The sequence below is a fragment of the Drosophila rhopaloa genome, unplaced genomic scaffold, assembly GCF_018152115.1.
Source record: "Drosophila rhopaloa isolate 14029-0021.01 unplaced genomic scaffold, ASM1815211v1 contig_155, whole genome shotgun sequence".
Taxonomy (NCBI): domain Eukaryota; kingdom Metazoa; phylum Arthropoda; class Insecta; order Diptera; family Drosophilidae; genus Drosophila; species Drosophila rhopaloa.
The window spans coordinates 27,093-43,433 of NW_025335034.1; the positions used below are offsets into that span (position 1 = coordinate 27,093).

The 16,341-nt window shown below is 42.3% G+C and overlaps 2 protein-coding genes across 2 annotated transcripts; both read left to right on the top strand.

Moving 5' to 3' along the window:
- Positions 1-3,095: 3,095 nt before the first annotated feature.
- On the top strand, positions 3,096-4,027 carry LOC108050219 (chaperone protein DnaJ 2). The gene has a single exon (XM_017131782.1). It carries the CDS (start codon positions 3,210-3,212, stop codon positions 3,903-3,905), a length of 696 nt encoding a protein of 231 aa, XP_016987271.1. The 5' UTR covers positions 3,096-3,209; the 3' UTR covers positions 3,906-4,027.
- A 5,663-nt stretch (positions 4,028-9,690) lies between these two features.
- Positions 9,691-15,489, top strand: LOC108050216 (scoloptoxin SSD552). The gene is made up of 4 exons (XM_017131779.2): positions 9,691-10,060; positions 13,058-13,258; positions 13,858-14,116; positions 14,478-15,489. Exons 1-4 carry the CDS (start codon positions 9,976-9,978, stop codon positions 15,109-15,111), a joined length of 1,179 nt encoding a protein of 392 aa, XP_016987268.1. The 5' UTR covers positions 9,691-9,975; the 3' UTR covers positions 15,112-15,489.
- Positions 15,490-16,341: the final 852 nt, after the last annotated feature.

Consider the following 16,341-nt stretch of genomic DNA (forward strand, 5'->3'; position numbering starts at 1 on the left):
TACTAAAGAGAAAAGCCCACAGGTCTGTAAATGCAAATTAGGAATGCAGTTGGCGGGCACTTTATTTGAGTATTTGAGTACACAATCGTTAAGTCTCTTTGTGCGCGGCATATTTAGTAAAGTTTATGATGTTTCTGTGTCTTCTCTTGCAGAATTTGCGCACCAGATAACCGAGGTGGTCACCTCAACGTTTGTCTACCTGAAGACCTGGCTCATTAGTGGCTAAAAAGGTGTCCTTTTAAATACCTCTCACTTAAAGTTAATAGTTAATCAGGGCACCATTCATATCACTTCCTCGGAAAGCAACGGAAAGTCTGATTGAAGGATAGTTAGGCTAAGGAAATGGAAACTGAGATAATAATTTAAAGGAGACAAGGAGGAACAAGACGAATTTAGGAACGAAAATCCCAGGGCTTCGAAACGCAGTTTGAAACTGAGTAGTTTAGTAAGAAATCGATTGAGGACAAGGGCTGGACACCTTCTCGCACATCGGAAACTCGTACTTCCCCCATTAAAATATTCAACAAATATACTAATAAAACTGTTCCACTTGATTGATGCAAACTCTGGCTATTTGCGAAGTTTGTGTATTTCCGTTTCTAGCCGGTTTCACACACGCCATTACTTAGTTTTAATTGATCCGCGGACAATCGCCGAACGGAGTTAATCTTGCGATCAAATAGGTTTTTACACGCGAAAGGCAGCAGCAGCAGCCTTCAACCTGACATATGAATAATTTAAATTTCGCCGAATGCCGTGTTGCGACTCGATAAACCAACTCGAATTGAATCGAATCGAATCGAACCGAATTGAATCGATGAGCCATAGCCGGCGCAGACTTCTTGGCAACGTTCCTGTCCATTGACCCAGCATGGAGCCCCGGCCCCGAAAGAAACCGTCGTAAACTGGCCATCAGACAGGCCAATGAAAAACTCTTGGCCCGTCAAAATAAGTCGGGGAGAAAGGGGCGGCCGCATCTTTTATTTGGCCAGATAAATGAGCCAGCGTTCGGCGGAGACAACCAGTCACCACCCGTCGTAAATCTTCTGTTCGCTTCGGTTTGGGTTGCTGCGGGGATGGGATGGGATGGGATGGGCCAGCTAATTCTTCAATAGAAACAGAACCTGTTTCCAATTTTCATTTTGCATTTGGCCGGGCCATCAGGCTTTCTCGCCGGCAAACTGCGTTTGGCTATGGTAATTTCGACGGAAACGTGGCTAGATGCCTCGTCTTGGTGAAACAAATTGTTAGTGTCAATTAACATATGGGCTGTGGCCAAATGATGCTGCCAAAATACACCCAACCCAGCAATACAGTGACGCGCGAACGATGATAATGGCCGTTGGTTCAGTTCAGCCCTTTGATCTAGTATAAATAGATGGGGATTCCGGCGACTTGAAACCATTTAAAGTCGCCAATCGCTAATGACCTGCCCATCCACAACCGGCCCGGCGGCTTAATCAATTCCAATTAAATGTTCACAGCTTTTCGCGAAATGTTTTGGGATCTCACCGCCTCGAGGTCACTGTTCCTGGGACTCCAAGAAGCTGCCAGTTCAACCGAAACCAATTAGCAGGTGGGGTTCCATTCCCGACCAAGATACAAATGAAGTCAAGTCGGAGGTTGGAACAAACTTATGGGGTATTACACTGAAGAATTGTTTTGAAAGTATTTTTAATTTTACCCAAATGTCTTTATTGTGGATAATTATTAATTAAATTTAATTTTTATGGGAGAAATAATTCTTAAAAATAATTTAAAAACAAATAAAATTTTGCATTATTAAGGAAATATTATATTTTGAAGTTTTTAGGTGAATATAATTTGTGTTTAGGAATTGTGTAGCTAAATAGGTATGTATTTATTTCAAACCCATTTCAATCATATATTTATGAATACTAACCGATGTTAGTCAGAGTCTGCTGAAAAAAACAAAGAAATTTATTGGCAGGTTTTTCCAACTGAAAAAAGTGGTTTGTAGATGTGCATCTTCCCGGGAAGCAATAAACAGCAGCATCTCTATTTATAAGCCCATTTATGGCCACACTAATTCGTAGGTGAATGAATGACTGGGTGGGCAAATATTGTGATTCGCTTGAAATTGTCAAACTGCGTATAATGCGCCATCAAAAACAATTATAGTAATGTGTTGTGCAAATATTTTTAGCCACCTTCGACGTAATCCAAACCCATCACCGCTGACGCAGTGGGCAAAATGCGAGTTCAATGGAATTGTTTATATCTCCAGCGGCGAGAGAAATGACCCACTTGCCTCGACGATTCCACCCACACATGCGACACTTCTTGGCCAAATCTTTGAGTGAGCTCTATAAAATGAGTTATCAGGTTATCAAGCTAAATGCAGAGCACACGCGTCGCTCCAAGCGTGGAAGATTCATTGCCAAGTTCGTTGGCACTTCCGGAAGGTCAGACAAAGAGATAATGGCCCACAAATCATACCACAACTGTTTACAGAATTGGCCATGGGGTCGCTTATATAGCCCAGGGTCGATCTTTTATCGCTCGGGGCTGTTGACAAAAAAGTTTGTCGCCCCCTGGCCAAATATGGGGCATTTAACACGCCCTGATGCTGAGTCAGGTTACGTTATTGGGGTTCCGAATTTGCGCTCTTCACCTTGTTAATTATTTAAATTTAAATTTATTTTTTGATTATAAAACTCAAAAATTAACTGTTATTTTTAAAGCGGAAAATAAAACTCAGAGAACAAGTTTTACTTGTCAAGTTATGAAATAAAACTCAAGAAATGAGAATAAATGAATATGAAAAATATAAATCATTTATACACTAAAGTTAGATATAAAACAATTATTCAATTTGAAATGCAAATTAATAGGACTCTTCCTAGTCCCCTATTCTATTTATAAATCACTAAAACTTTATTAGTTACGAAATTAATAAGTCGTTACGACCTCCTTTTTTTCAATCTTAAAATGGGATTTAAAACTTTATAATATAATTCTAAGTTTTTGTTTTTTGCACAATACTAATTTGCTCAGATACTAAACTTAAGTTAACCTCGATCAGGTGAAATTCATGTATACTCAAAACTCACTACACATCCAGATCAGATTAGTTGACGGCTGTCGAACAGTCAAATAAATACATTTTTCTTTTTCATGCGAGAGTAAGAGGTTTAAAAATTTAGAATTTTTACAGTAACGATTTGGGATTTGCAAAATTCACGTGAATGTTGAGGGCGATACAGACCTGTGCCGGCCAACCGGTGCGCCACCTGGCCAGCTACGGCTCCAGATTCACGTACCAGAGCCACCCGATGTCGCAGCCCCGCATCGAGAACTACTACCAGGTGCTGAACGTGCCGGTGGGCTCCAGCGAGCGGGAGATCAAGCGGGCCTTCATCGAGCTGTCGAAGAAGTACCATCCGGATGCGAACTGCGAGACCCGCGACCCGGCGGTCTTCATGAAGGTCTGCGAGGCTTACCAGACGCTCCACCGGCACAATTCCCGGCAGCTGTACGACTCCCGCCTGCGGATGCAGCACCAGTCCACCCCTCCGCCGGAGACGGCGTTCACGGGGCGGCATGTGTACACGGTGTGGTCGCAGTACCAGTCCGCCGTGCGGAACAAGCAGATGGGAAGGGGATCCCGGCGGTTCGGGGCCGGCAAGCCCATCATCTTCAAGGGGAAGGTGATGGTCAACAAGTGGCTGCCCATGCGAACGGCCCTGGTCGACCTGCAGCGGATGAGTTTCAAGGGGTCCTGGCAGGACGAGGAGTACTCCTTTCCCAACAGCCCCATCTTCTACCTCTACGCAGCCGGATTCTGCTTCGTGGGCGGATTGATCCTTGTGGATGTGATCGGCCGACTCCAAGAGCAGCCACCATCTCCAGAGGGCGAGACGGAGTCCCCCAACAGATCCTGAGGCCTCAACAATCATATATCCAAACATCCAACCACCTGCGTCATTTTGTTTTTCTGTCGAATCGGCCATTGTTGTACTCCCTGGTCTCGTTTGAAAGAAAAATATATAAATCTGTTCGTTAATTGTGTGAATCTCTCTGTGAAACTACAACTTCGTCTGGCAGGCTGATTATGCATAATTTGTCATTTCAGCATAACCGATCGGATCGTGCAAACAAGTTTCGCGACTCACTTCTAGTTCAGTGTCCACGCTAATTAAGAATTATGAAGTTTAGCGCTTTTGCTTTTTATTCTACCCTAGGAAAAGGGGTATTAAGATACAATGATGACGTTAAAGATTTTCGCCTTTTTTTATGATGTATTAAAAAACGTCAATAACGGTAAAGCTTATGTAAACTTTTTTATTAGCTGGTTTTAGTTTCCCAAACAGGTTGATCAATGACGTATTTAAGAACATTGGTGGCATTTAAGCTTCTGTAATTTTGTAATTAGTTATGATAAGTTCCCCTGGTTATATGTTTGCAAAGACATTCAAAATTTATGACGTCCAGTATTTTCTCTGAAACGTTTTCGAACAGGTTAAACCTAATAAGATTAAACCTTTCAAGTTATTGTACGTAAACATCGCTAAGCTTCCGTACTTCCCCTACTCTGCCGCAAAACTATTAATAATCACTGGGCAAAACTCCTTTAATAACAATGTATTATTGAAAATTCAAAACTATTACTAAAACAGTTTCGATGCAGTATACAAATTCAATATATGATTTTTTTTTAGCATTATATTTGTTTTATTTTATTTCTTAAAAAGATGATTTCGGTAAATCTTATGACTGACTTTCTATTTAGACATATGCCTTTGATTTTGAGATTTATGGCTAAAATATTTCATATGTCTTCTTATAGTTTAAAGGGGAGGGTAAACCAAAAAATAGATCCAATCGGGCCACTATATCTTAAGGAAATCTGTCCCTGAAACTTATTTCTAAGGTTTACAGAGTAGGATCACCCAAAATATAAAAAAAAAACCATAAGCTATGAGCGGGTTCAATCTTTTGTTCAATAGTATGCAACATTTGAAATATTTGCTAGAATTTAACTGCTCTGTTCTGACTGTTTTAAGATTGATTGAAGGTAATTTTTCCTAAAATTTTTATACAATTTTTAGCTCAATATTATAATTGCTATTTTTCCCACAGTGTTATGTGGCTCGAAACTCCTCTCACATTTGGATTATATCTGATGCCGTATCTATTCATCGCGATCCCGTTCGGGTTTCGCTGAACTTCCGCGCTTTGACCTTTGCTGAGCCAGCAGGCAGACGATCCCCAGATAATAGATACGTTTGGCTTAAGTATGCTCTATTATGATGCCATTAAATGGAACGTACAGTGGCAGCCGAAAAGCAGCAAGACGCTCTCAAGGCGAGCGAGTGGCGGCTCACAAGTCGGGGGCTCCAATCAGAGGAGATATGTATATGAAATATATATGTGTATTCCGGGCTTGTTAGAACCGGCGGACCACCAATGGTTCCAGCGTGGCACCGTTAGTCAGGCAGTAATAATAGTTTTGTTAATTTGAGTATTGTATTCTCCTGTCTTTCGGGTTGTTTTGTTTTTTTCCGGCTGACAGAAATTGATAAATTATGATAGGTGCTTAGCTTTGATTAAGTTGTCGTGTCGCTCTTATGAATTCATCGGATGTCAAAAGCAGCAGAGGCAAAAGATCAAATGCGCTGATATAGTTAGCCACCGAGTTCGAATGCCAGTTTCGAGATTTCCATTCCAAGACGGCAAATAAAGTGCAAAAAGCGAGGCATAAATCAATATTCGCATCGAGTGTCGAACGCCGCGCATGCGCAGCGGAGCGGCGCGATAAAGAGCGTTAAAATTATGTTCTGTCGCCTGGCTGCGCAAAATAAATACATACAGCGATCGGGCCCATAATGAAGCCTATAAAGAGCCGGGGCGAAATCGGCTCAGCAGGCGCAAAGTGAAAAAAAATCACCAGATCACAAAAAATGGTCAAAATTTATTGTACGCTGACGGCTTTTTAATGAAAAAACGATGGCTACCAAAGCGAATTAATGAAGGTGTGTGCGCATATATCCCAGTTCCCAGTTCCCTACTGCCCTTCTCCCCCGCCGAGACCCTTGTCAATTTCTGTGCCGGCACAAGTTCAAAAAAATTAAGAAAGAATCACAAGCGCAGATTGATCAGCATATGAATCGATTTAGCATAAGAATGAAAACGTTTCTCTAATGAAAATTGTTTATGGTTTTACGACACCGGCCATTCATTCATTCAAACACGTGTTGCTCTTGGCTTATTGACTTATTTCGCCTGTTTGGTGGTGAAAAACAAAATGATGGAGCAGCTCCCATTACCATTATCATTCCGAATTTGATTTCGATTTCGATTCCAATTCCGTAATTTGTTAATGGAGCTGCTCTCGCCACTCACAACTTTATTGTATGACATTTTAATTATTCGTCTGTCAGCCAGACTGGCTGGCAGCCAGCTTTCAATTGCAATTAATTATATTTTAATAATAGTCGTTGTCCCCGTCGAGAGCAAAAAACTGAAGTGCTAATGGAAATGTTTTGTCAAATGGATTAAAAAGGGGGTTAAGATCCCTCACTGAATTTGGTTTAATAAAAATGTTTCGATTGACTTATCAACAAGATCACCTGCCGCACCCTCATTTATCTCTGCCTCCGGGTTTGTCCCAAATGTGCTCTTTATTTATTATGTATTTTGCCTAAGCCAGTGTTGATCATTAGTCAGTTGGGGAAGATTTATGGCAGCGGAAGCGATAGCACCTCCACAACAAGGATGCGCCGCCGACACTTGACACCTGCATTGCCAAGTGGCGCATTGACAACAATAATAATAACGATATCGGACCCAATGACAGCGCCAGGGGCGGAACCTGTGTAGTTATGAGCAAATGTCAATTGGCAATCATATTCGCAAGCTGCGATAGACGATACGAGTGGTTCCGCAAGGCGATCTCCGCGATAAACAAACGGCGGCCAAGTGACTGATTAGAGAAATTATCAGCAACCTTCGTTCGTTATATAGTTATATCATCAAATGGAAAACCCGTGTTCGTCCCGATCTCCGATTTGCGATGACATGGCTGATGACCTTATGGACGGCATTCTGACTTTCTAACCGATTGTGGGCAATTGGTATTGCATATTCATTAGCTAAATTTAGCCACCAATTTATTCAGCCATCGCCGGTGTCTTGTTTTACTTTCTTTATCTAGAAGTATAAAATATAGAAAAACATATACTCAGCATGCGGGGGTCCAAAGAGAAACTCGTTTTTTGAAGCCATTAAATTGTCTATTTTCGGATAGTAGAATATAAGCGTGTGCTATAAACGTTATCTTAAATTAAATTGTTTTCGGCACTCCCAATTATCTCCCACAGTTCCATAAAATTGGTATATTAACCCCTAATTTGTTTGATTTTTTCCATTAATTTGACATAATACATATAATGTTAGTGGTATTTATAGAAATTGATCAATTATTTCTTTCCAATCTTGGATGTCTCTTAGGATTGGCGGTGTAATAGTCATGTTGCTTACTTAATTTCCAAGAAATGCTTTCACGGCATTTATTAACTGAAATCCAGTGATATTTCTCCATCCAAATGAATCAGTGGACGATTCACTTTCCTTGCATCGATTAAAAACAACTGGGTCGCATGAGTCACAAAAGTGTAGCGATGACTTTATAAAAATTAAAATGCACCCGTCAGTGGAAAGTACTCACCTCTTCCGACTTGCGATAAGTTGAAACAGGGGAAACCAACCGAATGGCCAAAATAAAGAATGAAAATAAGAGAATGAAACATGTTGGTCCGGTGGGTGGCATCCGATGTCCAAATGGACAGCACACGCGCAACGCAAGAAAGACATTAAATTGAGTCATAAAACTACACAAAGGCAAATCGGAGGAACAACTACAGAAACAGCAGAAACAACAACGATAACCGGCAGATGATGCCAAGTGCTGTTAAATTGAGTTAAATGAGGTGTTGGGAATTTTTTACTTCGCTTAACATGCATGAATGTACGCAGACAGATCGGACAGATTCACGCAGGTTTATTGAAATGCAAACACCGACAATCGAAGGCCAATAATGTTTGCTTAAATCTCAGCTGCATGGGTATTGTTCCAGCACAAATAAAATCGCACTCGAGTAGGAAATGTAAACTACCCGCGAAACAAAAACATCGACAACCTGGGGAGCAACAGCAACAGCAACAGCGAAGAGGAACATCAAAGAACATGTATCGGGCATATGTTTATTTCATATTTCTGTAAAGCATAATTTTTAATATTTATGTAGTTTTCGCGAAATAAAATAAATCAGCAGACCAGCGGAGACGTCACTGCCGGTGCCCGATCGCTGATCACTTACCTCCGATCGCCGATCGCCGGTTTTTGCTCGTTGGTTTTTGGATGTTGGTGGTTGGTTACTGGTCCCTGGGATTGGCAACTGCAACTGTCACTGCCACTGGGATTGGGCCCGAATCTGGGAATGGGAATGAGACCGAGCCCGAGTCCGAGTCCGAGCCCGAGATTGGGACCCTCACCCAAAACGTCATGTGTGGCATCAACATGGTCAGCGGCATCAGCGGCACTAAAACGAGGTGAAATAAACAGAACCAGTTAGCAATTGCCACACTAAAGAAAACATATATATATAAAATATATTATTATTTTAATTATATATTATTTTTTAAATATATGTTATTTTAAAAATTCCAATCAATTTTTTCTCAAAGAGTATGGTCTTAAATTAAGAAATATTTGAATTTAATGAATGTTTATCCTAGCTCCATGGCGTGACTTAATCTATTTTTCATATCATAGACTCAATAAATTTAATTTTTTCAAGAAATATATAAGCATTAAGAAAACTTTAAGTTTTCAATCAAAGCTTGGTTCCGCCAATTCATCATCAGAACATCAACAAAATCACAAGTTCTTAGAAAATAAATATTTTTGCATTGTTGAATTCCTAAATATTTTTGGGGCTTCAATTTTTTCTCAGTGCATCGATAGGGCTCTTTTGGTTTAAAGAAGGCTCTGCTGGGCCGGCGCAATCGTTTGTACTTGTTAATGGCTTTGTACGCGTAATTATTTTGGCAAGAAGCCAGCGCGAAGCGGAAATGCGCGGAGCAACAGCGAACAGGGCCAGTACATATGTGAATGCCCCACTAGCGATGATGATGGTGAAAGGATCAAGTGGCATTTGTTCTTGTGCGCCGCGACTGTGCATTTAATTGGGTGTTTTTATTGGTTTTTAATGATACGCGAAATGATCGAAGCTTCGACTGCCTGCCCTCAGGGCACCTGCTCGCCGTTTTCGCAGTTTTCCCAGCGACCCGGCCAGCTGCCACGCCCCCTTGCGAAGGGAAGGCGAGTGATTGTTGCCGAACCAGCCGGATGATTAATATAAAGTTCAATCTTCAATTACGCCGGTTAAAGAACACAAAACGTCACGGCAGAAGCAGCAGCAGAAGCAGCAGCAGCAACATGTTGCTGGTGTGTCGGCAACAAGTTGCTGGCGGGCAAATTGCGACTGCGCGGCGATCTTAGCATCGCTCTCTCACTTTTCTCACTTCGCAGGTGGGGGAATCCGATCGGTAGCTTCTTTACCTGTTGCTGCCGCTGCTGGTTTTACCGCTGCCGCCGCCGCTGCTGCCGCTGCTCGGCGGTATAAAAACGTTGGCGCCGCCGAGCGGTTTACCAAACAGGCGACGCCTTCAAGTCTAGCTGCACGTACACGAGAGTGGAGTTGGAGTCGTCGGCTTTTTTTCGTGGCGCTCTTTTTTCGGTTTCTGGCAAACGGCGGCTACTTTTCACCCACCTCCCCAACCGTCCAAAATTGTGATAAAAAATTGCTAGCAAAATTCAAAGTTAAAGTGTATGGAATACCAAATATAACACTGTCATTTATGAAAAGGTTATATTTGAAAAATTAAGAAAGTGCCCAAAATATAAATCAAATCAACGTGTTGTTTAAAATCTAAAATTACATAACCAAAATGATGCAGCCAAGTGCGCTATTACTAACAACCATCATGATCATCTCCTGCGGAGTGGCATTCGCCTGCAATGGAAAGATAATTGGTAAGTAATCCGAGTAATTCACCCCAAGGTCCCGAAAAATCTATATGCAGCTCAGGAATTTTGGGTGTATAGAAAATAGAATTTCAGGGCATGTCTAGCATGACTATTGAGGTTTTTTTCTAGTCCATTTTAAGTACACGTTTCAGCCATTTACTGCGTGAATGAATACAGTGAAGTGCAAATATTTGCCCGTAAACTTATTTTTTTTAGCGAGGGCCGCTCGAGAACTTGTGTGCCATTTGGGCAATATGTAAATGCTTCTTTGTCGGCCAGTTTGGCAGGTCTAACCAAAAATAGACGCGCAAACGTGTCACCTTTCTTCATTTTCCAGTTTTAAATTGTGTATTTATTGCATAATAAATAGTTTAGAAAAACAACAAGCACGAGCGGCATATTACTTAAACTTGGACCGGGATGGAAACCGGTTCAAATATCGGGTTTATATAATTTATATAATATTTGTCAGTGCCCAAATGAATTAAAAGTATATTAGGTGGCTGACCCGTCAACTGGGGGCTCATCCAGTAAAAGGCCACTCAACTCAACTTCGTCTCAAATCGAATGAGATCAGAGCAGGAGCCTCGTAGAACCCTTGAAAACGATTAGTGGCGTCTAATAATCAGGCGTGTAAAAAGCGCTCATTGAACTGTCTTTGGTATTTTAATTGCCACACGAAGGCGAGCTAAAATTTTTGTAAACAAATTAAGTTACCAGGCGTCACAAATGCGCTTGCAAAATTATACAAAACACTCGATTTTGAATGGGTCATTGAGCTGATCGAGCCACACTTATGCGGTTTGGGAATAGAAATAGCTGGAAATGGTAAAAAAAAAAAACAATCGTTTTAATGTTCTTTGTTCTGCACACGCGGCGCTTAAACACCCAAAAATTCCCAATCTGCCATAAAAAAGGCGAAATGAAAACAAAAAAGATTTTTATAGTGCGCGTGTGCGTTGCTGATTGATGATTGCTTTTATGCTTTGTCTTCGATATCGGCTGGATTAAATGGTGGTCCCTTTGGGGACCCGAGTTAATCGCATGTCACTGGTATCATGGCTGTTAAGCGCAGCGTTTTGCTGCGGCATCAATCAAAAGCCGGCCGTGCTAATAATGTAATTAAATATGTGGAGGGGCACAAGGCTAGTTGTAGTGATAATCAGTAAATGATAAATGAAAATGAAACGAAACATAAAGCATAACTATGAAAATTAACTCGCGCTAAATGCGGCGGGGTCCTTGCCACTTATCCCCCCTCCCTGGCTCCCTATTTAATTCTGTTCAAGGTGAAGTCAACGCCTGGCCACGACGGGCTGCAGTTAAGCACTTGTTAACATATTGTCGGCATTTGGCTGAGCGGTCTCGTTTCACTGCAAGTTCGTTGCTTGAGTCTTTCGTTTCGTTTCGGGCCAGCGAGCAGAAGTGACTGCGAGCTGTTGACGTTTCGTTGTCAACATTATCTCAGCGGTTTGTTTCGTCCGTAAGCGGAAACTGATCGACAGCTTTATGTGCAATTTGTCAGCGAAGGTAGTTCACAAATTTGCATAGCGCCCGCCACAATGCAACCGCACCATCGATACACAAAACACGAGAAACACGAGAAGTACGAGGCTTTGCCGGATGATTGATGCCCGCTCTGACTTAAACACACAGCTCTGGGCCTGGTTTTTGGTTTTTGGCTTTTGGCTTTTGGTTTTTAGTTTTTGGTTTTGGGTTTTGGCTTTCGCCTACCGGTTTTCGCATTGATACAAATGTAGCATAATTTGACAGCTGCGGCCTGGCTGGTGCTTTGAGTTTTGACTCCTCGGTCTTCTGATCGCTCATGGGCTATTTTTAGTCCCAGCCTTGGGAGCATATTAAGATTAAGTCGAGGCAAACGCCGTGTTTAGCATTCTCGGCTTTTGTTTGACATCTAGACCCATATATTTGAGTGAGCGGCGGCGGCGGCGAAGCTGCCAATTTATTTACTTGGGGCGCGTCAAGTTGTCTGACTTTAAATCTGATTCCGACAGACACGTCCCAGCACTTGACCGGCCGGCAAAAGCCATGGTCAAGTTGGCAGTCGGCAGTTGGCAGTTGGCAGTTGGCAGTTGGAGTCGGTAGTCTGGAAGCCTGGAAGCCTGGCTTAAATGCTATCACGTCGCGCTGGGCAATCAGCGCCCATCGCCTGCTCCATTATTATAATTATTAAAAATTATTAAGCGCGCGTAATTATTTAAATGAAATGGGGCCACTCCCCAGGGATCCACTTCCGTCTCAGCCCCTTTTCGGCCGATCTCCGGGTAATTAACACCCCGGGGCAATTCGGCTTAAACTGCGTCCACTTTTCGTGGCTGATTGGCTGACACACTTCAGAGCAACGTCATGAGTCAGGCGCCGTAGGACCATGACTTTGGCATTAATTCAAATTCGGCTAATGGCTATCAGTGCGACTTCTAATTGACGCCTTAGAACACAGCACGCGCCGCTCGCTTTTTGCATTTCATTCGATTTTATTTCCCTTTGTTTCGTTCTGTGTTCTATTTTAACGGGCAAACACTATCGAAACCGGTTGGATTCGGGGAGCCAAACGCTTTAAGGAAAGTGACACAGATGTCTTGTGATCCGGCCAACCGGCTGGGTTACATAAAACAATGATCGCCGACGACAATTTGGAGCACACGTATGTGTGGAATATTATGTCGCTGGGCCAATAATTAAAATATATGTAAAACAAAAGCCAATGTAAATTGGCAACCCCACTTGGGATTTCTGTGAGGCAGAGCCAAAGCGACTGAGATTTCAACAAATATTAGCTCGATAGAAACCGGCTCCAACTCTCCACGTTTAAAGGAGAAACACCAGCCCGAAGAAATCTCCAAAAACCCAAGCATTTTAATGCAAACAAAAATAGAAATGATAACATTCTCCACCCAGCTGCGTGTCTCATGCATATTCCCCCATAATTCCTCTTCTCGGCGACTCTTTTAATTTATGCAAATCTCGACCTAATCATTTCAGCATCGGGCATCACCACGGAAGAGAGATCAATCATCTTGCAGGAGCACAATCGCCTCCGGCAGATCGTGGCCACGGGACGCTATCCGGGTCAGCCGGGTGCCGAGAACATGCGCGAGATCGTCTGGGACGACGAGCTGGCCGCCCGAGCCCAGAAGTGGGCCGATAACTGCCAGTTCCGACACGATCCGCACCGCACAATAAGTAAGTCGTCCGGTTCTATAGACCCCCTCCCCCCCCCCATTCTTTATCCCATCCCCACACCTTAAATCCAGGAGTTGAACCGAATTCGCGCAAAGCATGTGGCGCGTATCTTTCGGTTCGAGGTCTACTTGATACGGTAACGCTCATTGGGATGGTCATTAAACCCTTAGACGTAGCTTTCTTTGACAGAACATCGATATTAACTTGAAAGACTAATATATAAACGTCAACTTTTATGACACCTTTCACTGCCAATTAAAACGAAGTTCTTTGATTAATCACTTGGGAATACCCTACGAAATGAATCAGTTTGATCTGCCTAAAATTTAAATGACTAATCACAGCGATTTTAAAGTAAATCTTACTCATTTGACTAGAGATCAAATATTTTGAAAGTTATTAAAATTCGAGAAGTAATTAATGGCCATCCCAATTCGTCTAGTTTTAAGATTCATTATATTTCTCATTTCCTGCCTGCACGAAGAGCTTTTAAAACACTAAGACTAACCTTGCATACCAAGCACCTGCATCTCCCAAAAATCAATTTCTAAAATATAAAATAAAAGCAACGCTAATATGTTAATGCTATTTATCAACAGATCGCTTCACGATGGGCCAGAATCTGGCTATCATCTGGAGTACGGCGCCACTGGACGCCGATGACGGGGACTTCCCCTCGCGCATCCAGAGTTGGTTCAACGAGGTGCAGAAGTACTCCTTCGGCGACGCCTGGTCCCCCAAAACTGGTCACTATTCGCAGCTCGTTTGGGGCGAGACCAGCTTGGTGGGATGTGGATACGCGGAGTACAAGGACACCAGCAAATACAACAAGCTCTACGTCTGCAACTACGGACCGGGGTAAGTTAGCTATCAATCTCATTGTTTGTTAGGCAAATCGTAACTAATTTATATATCTTTCGTCAATTAAATATATAAAATCTATTTAATAACCTAACAATAAATAAGTTCTTTATCCCTTGAAATCAAATTTAGCTTACATTTGTATATTGTAAATCTCGATTCTATGCCACCAATCGCTATAATTATGTAAAAAGATCTAAAAGCTATTTCAATTTTGGAAATACAATTTTTTTTATTTTTTACCATTTTTTTGCGGTTATAATTTAGACAGTTCTGTCCACCTAAAAATTTCACAATTTCTAATTTATTAAAAAACTTAATGGCAAATGCTAATGATCTGTGCTTTTTATCCTTGCAGTGGCAACGTGGTGGGCTACAATCCTTACGAGGTGGGCAAGCCCTCGTGCTCCACATACGGCATGAAGCCCTCGTCCCGCTACCAAGGACTCTGCGCCGCTCCAGGAGCTTCGCCTGCGGCCAACAGCGTTTATGGAGCCAACAGCATTGAAACGTATGAGTACGGCTACAAGAGCAGCCCCAGTCAAACTCAAACCGCCAATAACAACCCGCCGACTAACAACATTAACAATGGCCAGCTCAGCTACAACAACCGACCGCTCAGTAATCCCAAAACCCCGCAACCCTTCCGTCCCTCCCCCTTCAACCCACAGGCAGCGGCACCACCAGCATCCCCATCGACGACCGGCGGCAGTTCGTTTGGCAGCGCCTCGAGGGGCGGCAGCCACGCCTACACAACGGAGCCATCGCAGTCGGCAGGCCGCTACCAGCACAAGTTCGAGGCGTATCGGCCAAGTGCGGCCGAGTTCGAGAAGTCCGTACACAAGCATACCATACTACGCACCTATATAGAGCAGAATCAGCAGCGGCAGGATCAGCAGCAGGATCCGCAGCAGGAGCAGCAGCAGGACGAGGTGCCCACCAGCACCAAGAAACCCAGTCGTGGATGGAGCCTGTTGACGTGGCGCGGTTGAATGTCCAGCCCCCCGCCCCCTCTCCCGTCCCATTCGCCAATCCAAAATGCCGCTCAATGTATTAGGCCATTATTAGCTACTGTGTAGTGCCATTAGCCAACCACCAGGATTCATCATCATCACCTCTTCTGTCGCCGCGAGAACCCTAGCGAATCTTATTTAAATACCCAACAAATGCCATATGTGTTGTAAATTCCTTGTAAATTTCTGATTATAAAGAAAAGAAGCTTAGGCGGCGGACTATTCATGCCTCAGACGAATATTTGTATCAAATGTTTGCCACCCACCTAAAATTGTCATCCTGTTAAACCAACCAATCGGCATTCAACATCGATCAGCTAGTTGTAGTATTGTGTTCAATAAAACAAGAATATTGATTTGTAAATGAAATGTGCATTTTGTTTGATTTTGGGATGCTAATTATGGTAGGCACTTGAATGAAATTTTGTTTTAAGCCATACATTCCCATTAGGACGATTCAAATTTATGTCTGTGGTTTATTGAAGGCATACAAGAAGATATGTTTTGTGACAATGCGAGCAACCTAATGGCTCTTAAAAAGACTAAAAGAGCTACAAAAATATTATAGCATCAAAAAATATAAAGGTCTCTCATCCAAGAAAATTTGATAGGAACGAGTAAACTTTTTCTATTTTATATAATGGTTTTGTATTCCCAATAGCTTTATTATTTTAAGTTAGTGAGTCAATCACAAGAAATAAGCAACGACTTTTGAGTAAAACTTATGGCTTCTCAATAAATCTTATTATACTTAAAATAAGATTACAGTGGCATCTAAATTCGTTCTAAAAGAAAAGATGGCTTAATCATAACGTGAGCTGAAATTATAGTTGAGTGACAAAAGCTTTTTGAAATCGAGTTGTATCTCTACTGACAACAGCTGGTTGCTTTATAACCCGAATCTTCATGCTAAACCAAAGAGAACTTGTTTTTTAATCAAAATTAACTAAGAGCAGCTCTTAAGAGAGCGCAGGCGTTGCGAATAGGGTGCTCCGCTGAATTAAAGAGAGCTTTTATGCGAAATTTCAGGAAAATGAAGGGGAAATGGGCAGCCTGTTCGCCTAATGCGTTAAATGCAACAATGCCAACTCACAATTAAAGCCGGATATCAAAAGAGCAAACCAACAATGAGCTAATGAGCTACAATTGGTGATGTATCGAATTCAAGTGTTTTGGCCAATTTAGATTGCGATTTGGGGCGAATGTATC

Excerpts from the sequence above, each read along its gene's own strand:
- LOC108050219 (XM_017131782.1), top strand. The coding sequence starts at position 3,210 with ATGTTGAGGGCGATACAGACCTGTGCCGGCCAACCGGTGCGCCACCTG.
- LOC108050216 (XM_017131779.2), top strand. The coding sequence starts at position 9,976 with ATGATGCAGCCAAGTGCGCTATTACTAACAACCATCATGATCATCTCC. Across the intron at positions 10,061-13,057 it reads CTGCAATGGAAAGATAATTG|CATCGGGCATCACCACGGAA; the intron begins GTAAGTAATCCG and ends TAATCATTTCAG. Across the intron at positions 14,117-14,477 it reads GTCTGCAACTACGGACCGGG|TGGCAACGTGGTGGGCTACA; the intron begins GTAAGTTAGCTA and ends TTATCCTTGCAG.